The sequence below is a fragment of the Netta rufina genome, assembly GCF_964035555.1.
Source record: "Netta rufina genome assembly, chromosome: 5".
Taxonomy (NCBI): Eukaryota; Metazoa; Chordata; class Aves; order Anseriformes; family Anatidae; genus Netta; species Netta rufina.
This window is the reverse complement of record NC_140128.1, coordinates 27,866,822-27,885,137: the sequence shown is the minus strand read 5'-3', so window position 1 is coordinate 27,885,137 and position 18,316 is coordinate 27,866,822. Positions and strand designations below refer to the sequence as shown.

Here is an 18,316-nt window from a genome sequence, read left to right as displayed (position 1 = left end):
CAGTGGCTACTGTATTACATTCCAAGATTTATTCATTTAGTTAAGTATATACATATTGAGACAATAAAATATTTATTACCTTCTTATAATCTCACCGGTAGTTCAAGGCTGTCTCTGCATTTTCCTTTACTTCCATTCACTGTCTTTCAACTGTCAGTACAGTTTCAGTTGAACATGCTTGTCCCGTGAGACAGTTCAGTCCTCAGACAGTTAAAGGAAAGACATCCCATCCCATTCCTCAGCAGTGGAACAACTCATCTCAGTCATGAAGATTCATCTGCTGCGAAAGAACTTGTAGTAGACCACTCCTCCTAGGATGGCTAGTTCCAAGATGATGATGATTGACAGCAACAACTTATTAGTGGCTACCCTAGAGTTAAAATAGGAAAAAAAAAATCCAAGGTGGTTCTTTTTCTTGATTATGAAAGCAGATTCTTACCTTCCGTAAGTATAATCCCTGTTTCTGCTACATCAAAAAGTACTATTTTGAATAGCAGTTAAAAAGCAAGAAGAGGCAAACTCACTGGTTTCCTACTCAAGTTTAAATATTATATTCCACGAACTGATTTATAAGAATAATTAAACCACATAATTAAGAAACTGTAAATGCATTTTAGCCATCAAAAATAGCATAGAATCAAGTTCAGAGTTTCTGATATGACAGTCTAGCTATGCTAGGGCATTGGTGTGGGCTAAACGGATTTGTCTGTGTCATCAGGCAGCTATAGCACTTAATGCCACAACTTCTTCCAACCTGAATAACTGAATTTCACTAAAAGTTACCAACAGCAATTCACTCTAACTTGCTTATGTCAAAATCCCTCCCCTTTGCTACACTTTGTCATGCATGATGGTTATGTGTGATTACCCATGCACTATCTTAAATGAGCAGCACAGATTCAGTAGTGTTCACTCACCTACACTGCACTCCGTTACTGGAATAATTACCGGAGAGGAGAAAACACTAATTAGATCTTCACAAGGACACATGTTCCATTTACGCATTTCCTAAAACCTCCCTGCCGTTCCGCTGACACTGTGGGTCATTCGGTTGTTGTTTTTTTTGGCTGTAAACTGGCAAGCAACACCACTACCTGCTGAGTACTGCGCAGTTCTACGTCAGTCATGCTACTCTACTCACCTCCTGGACATGGAACGCAGAATCTTACGACTCTTGCTCAAGTTTTCACTTGTATTCACCAACTAAGAAGAAACAAAAGTTATTTGCCAGTTAAACAAGTTTACAACGACTGAAGATTCACATGCAAGAAGCTGGTGTTTAATGTAATTAATACTGGGTTCAAAGCTAACCACGTATTCTCAAAATTCAGAGACAACACTGTTCTCCAAGCACAATACAGGTTGAAGAGTTGTGTCCTTAATAAAGCAGAAATAAAGACTTTCAGGTATACATTTCTTTAGATACATGCAAAATTTATATGCAATTTAGGATCACTTCCTACTCCTCTACCTAATTTAAAATTATTGGAAAGTTGGTGGTATTAGCTCATTTTATTACATTTAATTTCATTATTTGAGTTGTCAATATCATTGTCTTCTGGTATTAACATGTACTCCCATAGTGCATTTCTAGACCTGTTTGAAATGCCATTATTCTAGCAAAGAAAAGAAACGTTGCACTGACAGGTCTGCGTGACCCAATGCATCTGAGCACTGAACTGTTAATAGATAATCCATTTCAGCTTTATGATGCTCAGAAATGAATTGTTGCCCTAGCTAGCCGACAAATCTTGGAAGGTTAGTGTTAGCTGCTTCTATTTAATTTAATTAAAGGAACTTACTAATTATCTCCCAAATCTAAACCTTTAATATTAAGCTTTATACGGTGGGCAATTCTCTAAAATTTTTTAAGATCAGTAATTTTTTAAAGTAATGCTAAATTTTTCAAGCAGCAGTATATAGGTCTAATCACCTGGTCTTGTACAGACAAAGTAACAGACATGCTTTGGGCCCATAAACAGTAATTATTTTGCTTTTAGGAGCACAGCACAACAATGGGGCAGCCCAAAATGTCAGCTAACTGGACTACCACATCTGGGGGGTCTCCAAGTGTAATTCCTAGTACACAATTCCCACTAAGCATCTAACATCAGGCTTTTATAGCACAACACCCACGGTTTCTCCACTTACTCTGCTCTTGGTGCGTTCCAGTTGCTCTCGCTGCTCCCCAAGTTCTTCAATTATATCAGTGCCAATCTGATCTGTCTCAGCTGCAATTTGGTGCGAGCGCTCAATGCTCTGACTGGCTCGGTTCAGACTGTCTGTTCCCTGGAGAAGCAGCACCCTCTGTGACTGCAGATTAGTCTGAAAAACAATATACACTTAAATATTAAACACAAAGAGAGGTATTAGGCTTCTGACATGTTAAAAAATTACAAGCCATTTGTACTGGGCTTCTTTTGTTAACTGATGAAGCCCAGTTGATTTTGAAAGGGTTCTCACATGTTTGTAAGGTCATGGTCAAATCTAGTAAAACCTTGAAAAAGGAGAATACGCAGCTAAAGAGTTAAGACCCTTAGTTACAAAAAAAAAAAAACAACCTGTCTATGCAATAATTCAGTTTTCTATCAAATAACATCTACACTAAAACAGTGTCTGCTTTCCAGATGCTAACTTTTCATTCGTATCTCAATTGTCTTATTTGTGACTTTGCAGTTGGTTGCTAGGGAGATTAAGAGTTTACACAGCCAAAAGGATTACAGACAAACAGCACTAACAGATGGACTGCTAAGTAGAAAAGCTACTCTTTTCATGCCACTTGCCTCAGCTACAGAATAAGAAATGTTTGTTGACCCTGGGGTCAAAAGGTAGCTCAAAGAGTATTTTCTTAAGCCTCAGAAAGTCTAACATCCTGCTCTCACATTTTAGAGGAATCAACCAAGAGGAATCTAATGCAAAAAAATACCTGCTTCTGTAGAATAAGACATTAAGGAAAAAGCCTCCTTTAAACCTTCCTTAACTAAGGCAGACAGACAAAAACCAACCAACCAAAAAACACTTCCATGAACTCTCTATACAGATTACATTAATCTTTGAAGACTGTAAGCAAATTCAGTCTCACTAGCTCAGACAAATCTAAGCAGATATGGTAAACTGGTGTATTTCTTGCACTGTAGCAGCATATCAGCACTGTACAAAGTAGAAGACGACTTCTTATGTTATTTGGAAATTATTTAAACTGAAATTGCTTAAAAGGGAACTCTGTGGAAGAACCCCTACAGTGTATGGGACTTGCATACATTTTTGGAGACAAAAACAAGATCAGTTAAGTCAGTAGCATCACTGTTGTATTTTCACTGCTGCAGGGGAATAAAGTATTTCAGTACACTTAATGAGTCTTCTTGTTTAAATGCATCCTGTAAATCATTAGGCACAGGGTACCCAAGGAGTATCATTTTGATTACATTAATATCTTTGTTTTAGAACAGAACAGCTCTCTTATGAGTTCTAGGTGTTCTTTCTCCTCCCTAAGATATTCATGTTACGCACAAAGAGATGTACAGGGAGTTATGCAAGAAATTAAAGTAGAATGCTGTAAGCAACATCTCTGGAATATTCATTTAAATAATCACACAAGTTTTCAATACAATTTATATCTGATACTCACACTCTGTTCGTTTTCTGTGGAGAAGATTCCGTATTTCATATCCCCTTGACCTCCAGGGCCCAACCCCAAATCTGTGCTTCTAATCTCTCTCTGGAAGATGGAGAGGTCTCTTCTGTACGCCCGGATTTTGCTCATCATTTGGTTGCGGAACGGCAGGGGAGCATACTTCAACTCTTCTTCCATTTCCCGTAGCTTTAAGGAAAGAAAATGTGTTTATTTTTTTAAAGCATCACATTTATTCTTATCAACAGCTATACTCAAAACTTACCACCAGATGAAGGGATTCACATGTTTTTATGTGATTTGGGGGTTGGGGCTATCAATCCCAAGCCCCTCATCTACTATCAATGGCACCATTCTGCCTATTGCTGTTCAGCCCACATGGGTTTTCAGCTATATAGTGCCTCAAGAAAAAACTCATTGCCAAAGTTAAAGACTTGGTATTTTCTGAAGTGTCACTCTGCAACTTCAAAATGTGCAGTTTTCACTTTCACATTGTTTAAACATCTATAGGATGGATAGCAGAGGCTGGAGGTAGGATTTGTACACCCTGAGATTTTGGATATGTGAATTTGCACATCAGCTTTCGGTGACAGTTGTTACAAATTCACAACACTTAAAGCTGTCCTCCTGTATGAGCCAGAATCTACACGGACACACCTCAATAAAATCCAGTAAATTAGAGGAATAAAGCATCTTTCTCAAAAGAATGTTCAGCTGTGACCCCAAAGCATCCTTACTTAGAGGAGTCTGCTACTTCCATTGGTACTCGCTTTACTTCCACTGCAAGGGAGGCTCATTTTCAGATCTAAGATATGTTTCAAACTTTTTTTTTTCCAAAAGGGCAGAAGGTAAAACCTTCTGCATGTGGGTACTGACAATATATCAAGAACCATTTTGTACAGCAAATCACAGTACAGAATTGGTCCCTTTCTCAAGTGACCAATGCGAAAACAAATTTGTAACCTACAATAAACAATTCTCCTAGGAAAAGCCAGAGATTTCTGTTGCAACTATTGCGGTAAAACAAAACAAGAAAACAACCCTCATCAAGCTAAAAGGTATTCTACTGCTAACAACAAATAGCACATTAATGAGAAAAGAAAGCTTAATCTATTACGTTTTGCATAGAAGACAAGTCTTGTGCTTTGTTTGGTTGTTTTTCTGTGTGTGCTGTTCCATGCCACCTGCTGTCCAGGAGGCCCACACAACAGAGGTTTTAAATAGTCAGGGCCCCTGACATTTAGCCATCAGACTCACAGAAAGACCACATGGGTTAAGTCAACATGAAAAAAGACAGCAGAAGGAAAAACAAACAAACAAACCACACAGCAGATTCTCTACATGTCCTCCCTACAATCTCTAGCAATTCTAACTGTACCTCTGCCACTCTTTGTTCAACAAAGGGAAGGAGATAACCCAACTGAGCGCTGAGAAGCAAAAATACGAACACTTGCCTGTATCTCTAGATATGCTATGTATACACACACACGCACACAGTCTTGACAAACACATGTTAATCACATAAATCAATCAAACATAAAAAATATACAATATTCATCTGCCTGCATATGAACATAAAGAAGGTGAAATCTGCAAGTACTGTCCTTGTTAAGGTTAGCAGTGCTGTAACCCGTCAGGCCACAATTCTAGCCTTGCTTACCGTTTCATTTGCCTCACGCTGTTTCTCATCAAACTCTCGAACTAGCTTTTTCTTCTCTTCTGTGGAAGAAAAAGCAGCATGTCAGACAAACACTGGAGAAATGACAGCAGAACTCAATCTTACAGGCAACAAAGCTGCGCCAATGGCTGATTACAGAGGCACTGGGTCAAAAGTTACCTCAGACAGGAACAGCCTGTTCTTATCTTTTCAGAAGCTGGGGAAAGGGAGAGGAACAGAGAAGAAACCACCCTTCCACCAGCAGGCCACTAGCTTTGGAAGACAAAAGAAGTCACTTTTCAAACCCCACCTATTTTTCTGGCTGTTGACAAACATTTAATGTGAAAGGATAACAAAGAGAACAGGTCAGTAAACAGCTCATCGTTTCATATTTTCACGCATATCCAGCAAGACAACACTCTGCAGTACCCTGGCATTAAAGACGCCATCAAGATATCGGTTCAGGTTCCCAGCCTAGTGCCCAAATGATTCTCTCTTCTGGAATGACATCAGGCATTTGATTCTGCCAAAAAACTAGACATTTCAGGTGTTCAAAACAGTCCTTTGCTAGGGTCCTGCTGTCCAGTGCTGTGGAGAGGCTTTCACCATTGTTGTTTTATATTTACATCAAACTCTTAAGACGTTTATTTTGTACATGTTAACAAACTATCATATCTAATATCCAAGCTCAATAAATGCCGAATTCTCGAACTCTCCATGTCTCAACAGAACAAAAACCTACATTTCATAAGCTTTTGCAGAAACACTGAAGACCACCACCAGGACACTCCTGTACAGTACAGCAGAATTAAGCCAAGTTCTGTCAGAAGTCTGATAAATCCGCAGTAACCTAATTCATTTCTCTCAGAAGAGACTGATTCAGTCTTAAACAAAATTTTGAGTAGCAGAAAATACAGACAGTGACCTTGGTAAAACTCCTCTAATTTGACAAAACTGTATAGACACCATTATGAAGTCACTGCTGCAGCCAAAACCTGCCGTTGATAACACCTTTTGTAAATACGGCCCTCTGCAAAAGGAGCAGTTTTTAAACCACTGAGCTCTCAACAGAGCAATAGGAGAAAATTTTGAAGTGATCAAAGCATTTTAACACAGCTCGGCTCATGGACCTGACCTCCCCAGGCCGTGGTCTCTCCCTTTCAGCTCCAATTAAGCCCAGGGCTTGAACTGCAGTGGACTTGAGAGAGAGTTAAAAACCATGGCCTAACCAGCAGCTCTGCTCTCAGGTAGCACCCAGCAGAGTTATTACAGACCAAGCTACATTATAAACGCCAGTACATCCCATGCTGGCTGCTATCAGAGCAGTTTCACACCACAGTTGACCCAGGAGGAAATGCTGACTTGGGAGGTTCCTGAACAGTCTCTCCTCAACTTCTGCTCTGGTTTTCTGCCACGTACAGTTGTGCTGATGCAACTGCCTGTGTGGCTGGCTTGGAAGTGAAAACACGGACACAAATGGCACAAAAACAACTTCCAAAAGCCAATATTTTGTTTCGCACAGGTCATTTCACTAATCTGGTTTATGTGGTCCCTCTTAAAACAAGTGCGATTTCAAACTGGTTGAAACCTGGAGCAGTACTGGAAGAGCAGGACTTTACCCTCTGGGTGCCCCCGGTTGGACTAATAAGACACTGCACTTGAGCAACAGCAACGCTAGCCACTTCCTCATCAGCGCTGACATGATTTACCTCAATCCACCAGAAACAGGTTTGGGAATCTGTCGTCTTGCTTATACGTAGCGAAATAACGTTTCCAAGCTCCTAGTCCCCCACAGACAGCCCAGGAACGACACATTCTGTCCTCCCTGGAGTGGGAAGCTGCCAATCACCTCAATACCTTTTATCAGCTCGTGAATTTTTTCAGGATCAGACAGCTTGCGAAATAAAGACTCGCACACAGTACGTCAAGAAGCAGACCAAGCACATTACGAAAGCTGAGTGCCTTCACCAGATAGGCCAATTCCTGGCTTATCTTAAACTCCCTTACAAGTACCTTATGAGAGTATTACTGGGATTTTTTTTCAGCACCAAATTGTAAGAATAAGCCCAGCACGTTATCATTTCATAGCATGACTAAACATCAGTTTGCAATCGCTTGTTGAAAAGCCTACAAGCACTGAAAAAAAGCTGCCTGTAAGCAATCTGTGTGAGCCCACAGCTCAGCTCAACTCAGCTCAGCTCCAGGGAGCCCTGACCGAGCTTCACTGTACCAGCACACCGACCGGCCGGGCTCCTTTACACAAGGAAATCAGGATTCCCGACAGGAATCCCTTTCCGAAGGGATTTCCTGCCCTTTTAAGCCTTCCCCAGGCGCAGCAGTGCTCCCTGATCCCGCAGTGCCTCCCAGGGCAGTGTGTGTGTGCCCATTCCTCACTCCTTCCCACATTTTCCACTTCCCTTTTTTTTTTTTTTTTTTCTCCTGCCAGGCAGCAGGGCAGAAGCTGCCGCTCAGGGCGTTAAGGCCGGGCACCTTTCCCCGAAAGCCCTTCACCACATTTTGCGGAAGTTCCGCCCGCGCTCAGGGCCTGCCCTTTGCAGCCCCGGTTCCTGGAACTGACGGGAGCGCGGCACAGGCCGCGACCCCAGCCCAGCCCCCGGGCTCTCCCCCTGCCCCCCGCCCCTGCCCCTTCCCGGCTGTGGCGCCGTGAGGCGAGGCCGGGCCGCTCGGGGCCGTTCGGGGCCGCAGCCCCAGCCCGTGCCCGGCCGCCCCCCGCGGCAGCACCCACCGGCGGCTCCGTGCCGCAGTCGCTGCGCGGCGCCGCCGAGGTCCGCGTGCAGCCCGCGGAAGATGTCGTGCAGCCGCTCCAGGTGCTCGGAGGACGCGGCCCCGCGGCTCGCCATGGCGGGCGGCCGCCTCCCGCCCCTGCAGCCCGCCCGCCATCGGCCGCCGCGGGGGCCTCGGAGCGACCGCGAGGCTGCCCGCTAAGGAGCCTGATCGCCGCGCCGCGGTTACCGCCGCGGAGGTGACAGTGGGAGGCGCCGCCGCGGCTTTCACCCAGCGGAAAAAGCCGCTCGGAGAACTGCGGCGGTGGAGACGGCGGGGCGGCGGCGCTGAGGCGAGAAGATTCATCAGGCACTAACTCGGCCATCCCCGGTGAGGCGAGGGGGCCTGGCGGCGCGCGGTGCCTGCTGGGAGTTGTAGTCGTTAAGGCGGGGCGGGGCGGGGCGGGGCGGGCAGTGCGGGCGGGTGGCGGCGGCGGCGATGGCGGCGGCGGGGCTGAGCTGCTGGGGGGCCGCGCTGGGCGCTGCCGTCGGCGTCCCGCTGCTCCTGCTGGCCGCCGCGCCGCGCATCAGGTACGGGCCGGGCCGGGCGGGAGGGCGGCGGGGGCGTCTGTCCGTCCGTGTGTCCGTCTGTCCGTGTGTCCGTCCATGCCCGGCAGCTCCCTCCCGGCCGTGTCTCCCCCTACCCCCAGGCGGTTCGTGGCGGGCGGGCGCTGCGAGTCGGCCGCGCGGCTGGAGGGGAAGGCGGCCGTCATCACCGGGGCCAACACCGGCATCGGCAAGGAGACGGCGCGGGAGCTGGCGCGGAGAGGTGAGCGGCACCCGCCCCGCCCCGCCGGGTCTCGCTTTCACTCGTTTCAGCCCAAATTCGGGTGCCGCGAGAGGCTCCGTGCTCGGCTGCTGCCCCTGAGCCTGCGGTGCCCTCTCGGCCCTTGTGGTGCCCTCTCGGCTCCTGTTCCTGCTCTTTCTGCCTTGCAGGGGCGAGGGTGATCATCGCTTGCAGAGACACAGCGAAGGGAGAAGCTGCAGCCAGCGAAATCCGGGCAGAGACAGGGAACCCGCAGGTCGTTGTGAAAAAGCTGGACTTGGCCGACACCAAATCCATCCGGGAGTTTGCTGACAGCTTTCTAGCAGGTGAGGCCTCCGGGTCCTTCTTCTCAGGGAGCATATTTTGTCAGTGACTGGTAGCCACCCCTCAGAGCTAGGGAAGGGGACGCAGCACAGTGTGCCCGGGGAGCAGTGCTTCCCTGCTCCGTTCCCTGAACTGCTGTTGGCTTCCAGTCCATGACACCCGAGGGGGTTCCAAAGTACAGCTGAGGCCGTTGCGCAAGTGCTGCGTGCTGCCGATGTGACCATGAAAATATCTTCCCCTTCGTTATGTGGATTTCGTTTGCTGAATCTGGAATTGTTCTGTGCTTGGCATTGCTGTATCTGGAACTGTGCAACAATCTTCGTTCTGGGCAAAGGCAGAAAGAGGAGCCTCTCCTGGAGGGCAGCTCCGCTCCGCTATTGTCTGCGTGCCCAGGCAAGAAGTGGGTTCTGTGCTGGCACCAGGGGCTTTTTAGCAAATGCCAAATTCCTGACCCACTTATCTCCGTACCACATTGGGCGCTGTGGTTGGCAGCAGGGCCTGCCAGAGGCCATGAATGGATTTGTGGTAGGACAATTATCTTTATTTTACAGGGACAATGTGGCTGCAATGGAGGCATGGGTGGGGATTTTTTGGCTGACTTGTGGCTGTCTTCTGTCATTGTTCGCCTTTTTAATGATGTGTTTACACTCGCAGAGGAGAAGGAGCTCCATATCCTCATTAATAATGCTGGGGTAATGTTATGCCCGTACTCCAAGACAGCTGATGGCTTTGAGATGCACCTGGGAGTCAATCATCTTGGTAAGGCCTGTGGAGTCATGTTTGCATTCGGTATCTGTGGCAAAATGCCAGAGGGTAATTCTCCTTCCAGGTGTTTCCATCCTTCTTTCTTGTGATGGAATGGAAGCCCAGAGGTAGAGCTCTGGAGATGGACGCTGCTTTCTTTGGGGTTCAAGTGTTGTGAAAAAAAAATAACGCAATGGCTTTGCTTATCATGGACTTAATTTAAGGATCTGTAGATGTTACCTGGGATGTTTGCCACGTATACACATTCCATCTTTTGGAAGCTGAGGAGTAGAACATAATGGCCCCAGAAAGCTTGAGTAGTTGATTCAGTGGGTGGTCTTTTCCCCTGGAATGAGGAAAGCATTAAGCTATGATGCATAAGTAAGATGTTGAAAGTACTTTGAAATTCCAGGAGGGGAACCCTTTAGAGAAAGACTGAGTTTCCTCTCAACCCTAGGTCACTTTCTTCTAACCTTCCTGTTGCTGGAGCGCCTGAAGCAGTCAGCCCCAGCCCGCATAATCAACGTGTCCTCACTGGGTCATCACGGGGGACGAATCCGCTTCCATGACCTCAATGGTGAGAAGAGCTACAATCGTGGCCTCGCCTACTGTCACAGCAAGTTGGCCAATGTGCTTTTCACCCGGGAGCTGGCGAGGCGGCTGCAAGGTAAGTCACAGAGGGGAGTGGAGCAGTTTTTTTCTTGGTTGTTGAGCTATGTGGGTGAGGAACATGGATTGCAGAAAGGTCTGGAAATTAGCTGTGCAGAAATGAAACTGTTTGAGACAGGGTCTCCGATAGTTCTTTGGAAGAACTATCCTGTCTGAACGCTCCTGTCTGTGGAACCAGGAAACCTGATGCACCAATTGCCTTTCCAGCAACAGGACAGGGGAGTTCAGTAGCCTGGCACAGTTGAAAGGATTTAAATTCAGTGCTTCTTAAAAACTGACAGCGTCCAAGCAGATAATTGTGCTATGTCTGTTAAGATTCCACTGACAAACAAAAAAAAGTTGTACTTGTGTCAAAGCGCAGTCTGCAATGGAAAAGCCAAGGCATCTATGGCTGCTTTTAGTGCTGAAGGCCTGTAAAACAGAAGCCCAGGACTAGACAGTACCTCTTAAGTCACAATGTATTCACAGTCTTGCTATTCAGTTCTTTTCATAAACTTTAGTATTTATCTTACTAAAACATAAGCAGTGTCTTCTCTAGTAGTAGTACATTAATTAGTAGTACAGTAAGTTAAAGAAAACTATTGCTGTCAAAGCCTGATGGGAACTGCTGCTGTTAGAGCACCCAGGCTGCTCAGCACGTTGTTTTACAGAAGACCTGTAAGTGACTGCGGTGTTTGAAAGGGAGTGGGGATGTGCTCCAGCAAGCAGTACCTACTAAGAATCTCACTGCCTCTCTGTATCCATGGCAGGACTCCTTTAAGTTACGGAATATTTGCAGCTAGAATTGAGGAGGGTGTTACCTCCTTGTTTAAAGGCACTCTGACACGTGCTGTTTTGTCCTGTACTTGCTTTTGCCATAGGCACTAAAGTTACAGCAAACGCTCTCCACCCTGGCTCTGTCCGTACTGAGCTGGTCCGGCACTCAGTTGCAATGACGTGGCTGTGGAGAATATTCTCATTCTTCTTGAAGACTCCTTGGGAAGGAGCTCAGACCAGCGTGTACTGTGCAGTAGCAGAGGAGCTAGAATCTGTGACTGGGCAGTATTTCAGGTGGGTACAAGCTGGAATGATGTACTGTGGAAGGAAACCTTGCTGCCTTAGAATACGAGCATTACTGACATTCTTCATTAAGAAGGGACTATGCAAGAGGCTGGTGCAACTCATGCCAGGAAGACTGAAGGTGACAAATACTAGAGCATTATCCCTTCCGTAACTGTTGCAATGGACATCCTGTAGGTAGGGATCCCTGAGCTGTGCAACACATCACACAGTAGCAGTTCCTTTAGGGCTAGGAATATTGCTGTACTTGAAGTGGAGGAAAGGCTGTCACGTTCTTAGAGCTCTGATCACAATCTGTCTTACACTGAGGTAAATCACTCTGCAGCAGAAGTGTGTAGTTAACGAGGTTGCTTGAGTCAAGCTTGGACAGACCAGTCTGGTTCTTTTTGTTGTTTTTCCCCACTGGAGCAAAAAGGGTCTGTGCGCCCAGAGAGAAGAGAGGCTTGATGGTGCTGCACAGCTAGGAGGCGAGATTTTCAGGTGCAAGTCATCATCATCCTAGAGGTGGAGACTACCCTTTGAACAGCTTCCTTCAGTTGTATCTGTCAGCTTCCCAGTGGGAATAGTGGCTGTATTTTGAAAACTTGTCCACTTTTCCCCACATGGATAGTATTGAAGCCTTTGCAGAGCTTTCCTCTCATATGGTAAGTGACCAGCTTTGTCTCTGTAATAACTTTGATCTTCACTTGGGAGTTTGCATATCTTAATCACACTTACAGAATGTAAAACATCTCTTTATACATTTGACAGACAGTCATGCAGGGAAGATTAAGTGGAGCACTTACGTACTGGAGTACAGAAAACCTTGGTGGATTTTAAAGTCATAAACAGATTTGTTGGGAAAGGAATAACTTTAACAGTAATTAACATGTGGGCCTGGTTTTACCTTGGACTGGCCTCAAAGTCTTTCCACTTTCCAGGCAAGAGAATATAAAAGATAAGTGTACATGTTAAAAAAGGAATCTACAAGTATTCAGGAACATCAGAGACTGGGCATTTTGGGCTGTAAAAAAAAAAAACACACTAGCATGGATAGAAATCTCAGATTTCACCAGATAAAGTGTCATCTGTTCTCTTAAACTTCCGTGCGATTTGCAGCATCTAGCATTACAGATGAGAACACGTGATCCCTCTTCCAGACACTGTTCTGTCTGAGGGTAGGAGCTGAGAAGAAAAGCGCTGCAGTTCAGAGGACAATGGAAAAGGGGATAATGTGAACCCATACATGGTTATTACAGTATTAGTATTCAGATGCAGCTTTGCCTTTCATGCAGTGGCAATATAGTGGGATGAATAGGAGGGATTAAATAGTTCAGAACAAAGGACTGTTTGAGGGGCTTCTTTGTAGTTTGATTAAAAAAAAAAAAGGTGATCCTGAAGAAGCTTGGTTAAAATGTATAGCCTTTTAGTAGTACAAAGGAGAACTTACACAGAAGAGCAGAGCCTATGCAGGTATATAAAGATCTGTAAAGATCAAGGTAGCAGACAGAGATAGACTCACTCACCAGTTCTTGGTGCCATAGGGAGCGATTCTTCCCCAGCCAGCTGGAAAAGTTTCTCACAGTTGCTGAGCAGGAGTGCTTGCTCATTTGCTGGATAGCTTCCCCCACCCTTCCTTCAATTAGTCTCAAAGTTAAATGGGCAAAAGCACTTCCGTCGCTTTACCATAGCCACTTCAGTGTGCTATTGTAACTGAAGATCTTTGATTTAAATAAAAATAAAATGTTTCCCTTACAGTGATTGCCAGCCAGCATATGTATCTTCATGGGGTCGAGATGATGAGACAGCAAAGAAGCTCTGGAACGTGAGCTGTGAGCTCCTCGGCATCCAGTGGGACTGAGCAGTGCACACCTCAAGTGTATACCTGGCTGAGCACAGCGATGCTGCTCCTGGGAAGAGCGCTGCTGAGAGAACTCAAGACAAGAATGCTGATACTTCAGCTGCCCTCACATTGGTTCTGTGGGCACAATCTGATAGGGACTTCTGGAATAGGGCACTTAAGGATTGAGATTAGTAAGCAACCATTCCCCTTTTGTAGCTAAGAATTAGAGCACCAATGCAGTGAGCAACCTTTGATATCTCTCGCAACAGCCAGAGGTGGCTGTTCTGTCTTTAGACTAGAAATGGAGGTTATCATCTTAGGATTAGATCACCTGTATTGAAAGCTTGTGTTTTGTTTTGTTTTTCCTCCATAGTAGTAATAAAAAAAGGTAGGATGCTAAACTTACGTTCTATATGATATGGCGGAGTACAAGCATTCAGGTTACTGGCAGTTACACATAATGTGCTTTCAAGTACACAGAAACAGGTGCTAGCCTTTTTGTACTAAGCATTAGGTAAAGATTTTAATTGGAATTAAGTGCTGTTCTCCATATTGTCAGAACTTGGCCTCTAGCCCCTGAAGTATCTTGCTCCTTGATTGTAGTAAGTTAACTGAAGGTTGGTATAGCTTCTGAGAACCCAGCTCTCAATGCAGCTGACTGGGAGGTTAAAAGCTGCAGGAAGGCTGCAATTGTGCATTGACAAGTTACGTTACTCAAAACAATTAACAGCTCTGCTTTGAAACACTGAACAGAGATGGTATAAGTAAGTTGTCACAACAGAAGCCTGAGCTGTGCTCTAACTGATTTACAAACCTAGAAAAAAGCAAAATTAATGAAAAATCAACTGAGTTGAGAAAGAAGTCATGTTTTTGAGACTTTAACATTGCTTTAACAGTAAACTACCTTGAGCTGAATAGCTGAAGTGGGGACCTATCTTAATATTATGGTCAATTTAGTTACAGGACAAAAATAAGACTTGCACTGAAACTCGTATGTTTGTCTAGCAGTTGCACCATACAGTAGCCTGCATGTTCAGGCAGCAGCTCAGTCAATCCAGATGCTCATGAGACCACTGTCTTGGGAGTCCAGTGCAAACTGCTATAATGGGACCCATAATCAGAGATTATTTCTAAAAGAGTTAAGCAGCTAGAAAACAAGTGCCCCAGCTTATAAGATTATTTTCTGTGTCTGAAAAAATCCAGAAGTGTTTGGACCTGTATATGAACATTCCTCTGAAGAACTGCCAGTTTTGGAAAGCAAATACTAATTTTACGATTAATGCTGTCTAGAAGCTATCCATGCAGATTAGTCCTGTGCTACCTCTGAGTAAAACTAAATAAAGCCATCTTTTTCAGCAAGAGAAGATGTATCTTCCTTCAGAAATGTTGCAGCAGTTTACTTGGTGTTGGTGACAACTCTACCTGTCTGACTAACTTAGAAAGCTCAGTTTGGGTTACAATTTGAAGTCCCTTTGCATTTCTCCCTGTTGCTTGACTTTTTTTCCTCCCACAACTACAATGTAGCAGTGGCATGTTATCTACCACAGCAAGCTTGGGTTGCTTTCTCTGTGCAAGTCTCCAATCTTGAAAGTGGCTTTCAGGATAAACAGGAAAAAAAAAGTGCAGAAAGCCTCCCTAGGCCATGTATTTTTCCCTTGCAGGTCAGTGCTCTTCTTTAAGAAGTCAGATTGTGGGTAGATTCAATCTAAGACATGCAACTATATATTACATAGAGCATCTATCCCTATCTGACCTTGGGCAAGTCACTCATACCTTCTAGGTTGATCTGTAAAATGAGATCTTAAGCTCATTTAGCTGCCTTAAGGGGAGCATTGTAAGAGAGAGTTACATTACCTTGCAAAGCTCTCTGAGGAGGATTACTAGTCTGTGAGAGCCCATGTATAAGCTGAGCTAGCTACTGGCACGACCTCTGAAGAGGTGATATTCCAGTTGCTCTAAATATTGAGGACGTTACAGCAAAGAAATTTTTGCATGACAGAACAATTCTTCCCTTTCTGGTTCATCTGTTGAGCATAGCCAAAAGCAAAATACAAATCTAGAACAAGAGTCCCAGCTATGCTGAGATAAAAAGCAAACAGAAGATATATAGAAACCTTCAGTCAGAACACTTTATTCTATTTTTTTCCCATTGTAAACAATCCTTGGTCATTAATATAGAAAGTTTAAATGGCAGTACTCGATTCATTTCTGAAGCTCAAAAATTCAAAGCCTCCTGATAATTGCACTATTCATGACACAAGGCAGTTGGTCAAGATCAAAATTCCAGTTCCAGTAAAAGATAGATCCCTACAATTCCAGGTTAAGAACATCAAATTACAACAAACACTGTATAAAGTGCATAAGGTACAGTGCAAAGAGGTCAAGGAGAAAGGCAGGTATAGAACTGACTGGTCTGCGTGACAAACTCCACTCTGTGCTCTATACAGCTGTAAAGAACTTGAGCAGAAGTGTAGGTATTACAGGAAAGCACATCTACGGTAGAACCTCCCCCCTTGTTATTTAGAAGTGAGTTAGAAGTCAAAGAGATAGATAGTGTCACGTTTTAGGATTAGCCTAACAGCTCCAAGCTGATGGCAAGCTAGGTCAGTTTGGCCAAGAAAACAAAAGCAGCTTTCATTAGTACTGCTCACTAATGAGATTGTGCAAATCTGTGATTGGGAGATTCTGAAATCTAAATGTGGTTAGTGTCAGTGGAGCACAGCTCCTGAAACACCCAAAGGAGATAGAGCAAGCCCCTTTCAATGCTATGGAAGCCCATTCTGTCACTACAGTGAGTTCAGGGGTAGTACAAAGCAGTCTCAATTGTTTTATGTACTAAGTTATATTGCAGTTATATTACACTTCAGAAATACTGTTGTTTCTTTTGAAGAAAGTAAAAAAAACAATCTAACAAAAAAGTGAACTAGTTTTCCCACCTCTTGTGCTGAAGTACACGCTAATGGCAAACAAACTCTCGTGGCCACGTTGTGTGTTGTTTCTTTTAGAAGGTCCTACTGCTATCTGCCTTGCTTCTGCTCATTTCTCATGTCCCGCTCATGGTTACAGAGAGGCAGCTGCTTCTTTATGCATCCTTCAACACAGAAATTACACAAAGATATGTGCTCTTTCGTGAAACCAATCAACCCTAGGAATTTATTCTGTTTCTAGTCACAGTAAGCCCCATCCACACAGACAAATTCTGCACAGAAGCTACTGTCCCATTCCTTGCACCACAGAATACTGTCTAATGCACTCCAGAGCAAAGCCTGGCATGACAATCTATACGGTATGTCCACTTAATACAAATTCAGACTAGCATTCTGTTGTACCTGTCAGGGACAGATTATATTCCCAAGAAACAAAAACAAGAAGTCCTGTGTGATAGGAATACAGAGTGCCTGCTGAACTTTACCACAGCTCTATCTTTCCGTATTTCCTGCCATACCTGAAATTTACTGGCATCTGCTCAGTGATAAAGCTGCATCACTACACTTTATTGGATATTACCATAGCAAAGAAAGAGGTAGGCAATTAAAAAAAGAAAAAGGATTTTCCATTTGTAGTCCCTTTGCCGGATATGCCCTATATAACTTCATCCACCTAGTAAGGACTCAATTGCACTACGTACATCAGACAGTGCAAGTGGTCAGCAGAATCCTGCCATGAAGAATCAGTTCATACCTTTTCAAATGAACTAAAGAAGTCGAGCACACTGCACTAGGGGAACGAGGGGGAGGGAAGGTAGCAATAATTTTTATAGAGGCTTTAAAAACAATCATCTCTAAATTTCAGTCTTTGTAAAAGATCTCTCCAATCTTGAAAAATTTTACAGGAAACCCACAACCACAAAGTTTTATACTTCAGGCTACATTGAGCTGATGAGATTTTTCTCTCCTCTCTATACAGGTTTTCTGGATTAGAAATAAAATACATACGATAAAGGTCAGTGCATTTCTAAAAAACGCAAGTGCTCTCTTCCATAAACCTAAAATCTTGCTTGTTCAGTTTGAAAATGCCACCCTCCCACCCCCCCAATCAAAGAAATACCCCAAAAACACCCTGAGGTAGTCACTGTCAAAATACTGGCACTTGTAATTTAGTTCCCTTCCTTTCAACCAGAGGCACATTAGCAGCTTCCATTTGCCACCAACACAAGTCAGGAGACTTCCCTTTTACCAAGAGACTGGTGAACTGCATGCCTTTAAGCTGTCTTGAAGTCTTCCCCTTCTGCATGATGGCGAAACGTCAATTACTTCCTACTGCCCTGGGCAAGGCGATTTCTCATTTTGGGCTGGTGCACAGCAAGCCACTGGGTACAGATAGCCTGCACAACATCTTCTCCACTGTTCTCAGCCAGCTGGCGCACATGCTGGACAAGCTGCACTGCTCTGGTCTTCTCCTGTCTCACCGAGACCAGATAGGCAGAACGCAACTTGTTGCACATCAGGTACGCTTGGATCTGAAGCAGAAAACGCAGGCAGAACTCAGTTAGAAACCTACGGCAAGCTAACACAACGAGCTTAAGTAAGGATTCACTGGAATTATCTAGCTCAGAAGCTTCTTGTACAAGGCAGTAGCAGTATGTTATGAAGCAGAATATTGCACAGAGCAGATCCCAATGTGAAAGATTAATAAAGTATTAAAAGATTAATAACAAGTATTTTGCTCAGTTTGTCTCCTATGGAAAGTCCTTTACAGTATCACCATGGAATCAACATTAATAATCCTATTTTGTGCATTAAGTTACCATATCCCCATGAGAAAGATTATAAAAGAGTCATTTTCTTGTACTGCTCTTCTATTGTTCTTCTAGAAGAGCTAATATATTTCAGTACCAAATCTTGCATAAAAGGCAGATCTA

At 44.3% G+C, this 18,316-nt stretch overlaps 3 protein-coding genes across 5 annotated transcripts in view; 1 reads left to right on the top strand and 2 right to left on the bottom strand.

Annotated features, from left to right (window-relative positions):
• Positions 1-55: 55 nt before the first annotated feature.
• On the bottom strand, positions 56-8,206 carry VTI1B (vesicle transport through interaction with t-SNAREs 1B). Its single transcript, XM_084287348.1, has 6 exons — positions 8,035-8,206; positions 5,292-5,350; positions 3,629-3,820; positions 2,152-2,325; positions 1,142-1,203; positions 56-370 (listed from the first exon to the last, which is right to left on the bottom strand). The coding sequence occupies exons 1-6, from the start codon at positions 8,147-8,149 to the stop codon at positions 274-276; spliced, it is 699 nt and encodes a 232-aa protein (XP_084143474.1). The 5' UTR covers positions 8,150-8,206; the 3' UTR covers positions 56-273.
• Positions 8,207-8,497: 291 nt separating this feature from the next.
• LOC311209700 (retinol dehydrogenase 12-like) lies at positions 8,498-14,761 on the top strand. Its single transcript, XM_084287209.1, has 7 exons — positions 8,498-8,602; positions 8,722-8,840; positions 9,008-9,163; positions 9,816-9,920; positions 10,363-10,572; positions 11,435-11,624; positions 13,371-14,761. The coding sequence occupies exons 1-7, from the start codon at positions 8,511-8,513 to the stop codon at positions 13,471-13,473; spliced, it is 975 nt and encodes a 324-aa protein (XP_084143335.1). The 5' UTR covers positions 8,498-8,510; the 3' UTR covers positions 13,474-14,761.
• A 942-nt stretch (positions 14,762-15,703) lies between these two features.
• Positions 15,704-18,316, bottom strand: part of ZFYVE26 (zinc finger FYVE-type containing 26) — a gene marked incomplete at its 5' end in the record, with an annotated part of 45,307 nt that continues 42,694 nt past the window's right edge. For all 3 annotated transcript variants that reach the window (XM_084287558.1, XM_084287556.1, XM_084287557.1), the window contains one exon: positions 15,704-17,914. In XM_084287558.1, the coding sequence (XP_084143684.1) occupies positions 17,705-17,914 (210 nt within the window). In that variant the 3' untranslated portion in view covers positions 15,704-17,704. The remainder of the gene's footprint in view (positions 17,915-18,316) is intronic.

Excerpts from the sequence above, each read along its gene's own strand:
- LOC311209700 (XM_084287209.1), top strand. The coding sequence starts at position 8,511 with ATGGCGGCGGCGGGGCTGAGCTGCTGGGGGGCCGCGCTGGGCGCTGCC. Across the intron at positions 9,921-10,362 it reads CCTGGGAGTCAATCATCTTG|GTCACTTTCTTCTAACCTTC; the intron begins GTAAGGCCTGTG and ends TCTCAACCCTAG. Across the intron at positions 10,573-11,434 it reads GCTGGCGAGGCGGCTGCAAG|GCACTAAAGTTACAGCAAAC; the intron begins GTAAGTCACAGA and ends CTTTTGCCATAG.
- VTI1B (XM_084287348.1), bottom strand. The coding sequence starts at position 8,149 with ATGGCGAGCCGCGGGGCCGCGTCCTCCGAGCACCTGGAGCGGCTGCAC. Across the intron at positions 3,821-5,291 it reads AGCGTGAGGCAAATGAAACG|CTACGGGAAATGGAAGAAGA; the intron begins GTAAGCAAGGCT and ends CTTTCCTTAAAG. Across the intron at positions 371-1,141 it reads CTGCGTTCCATGTCCAGGAG|GGTAGCCACTAATAAGTTGT; the intron begins GTGAGTAGAGTA and ends TTTTAACTCTAG.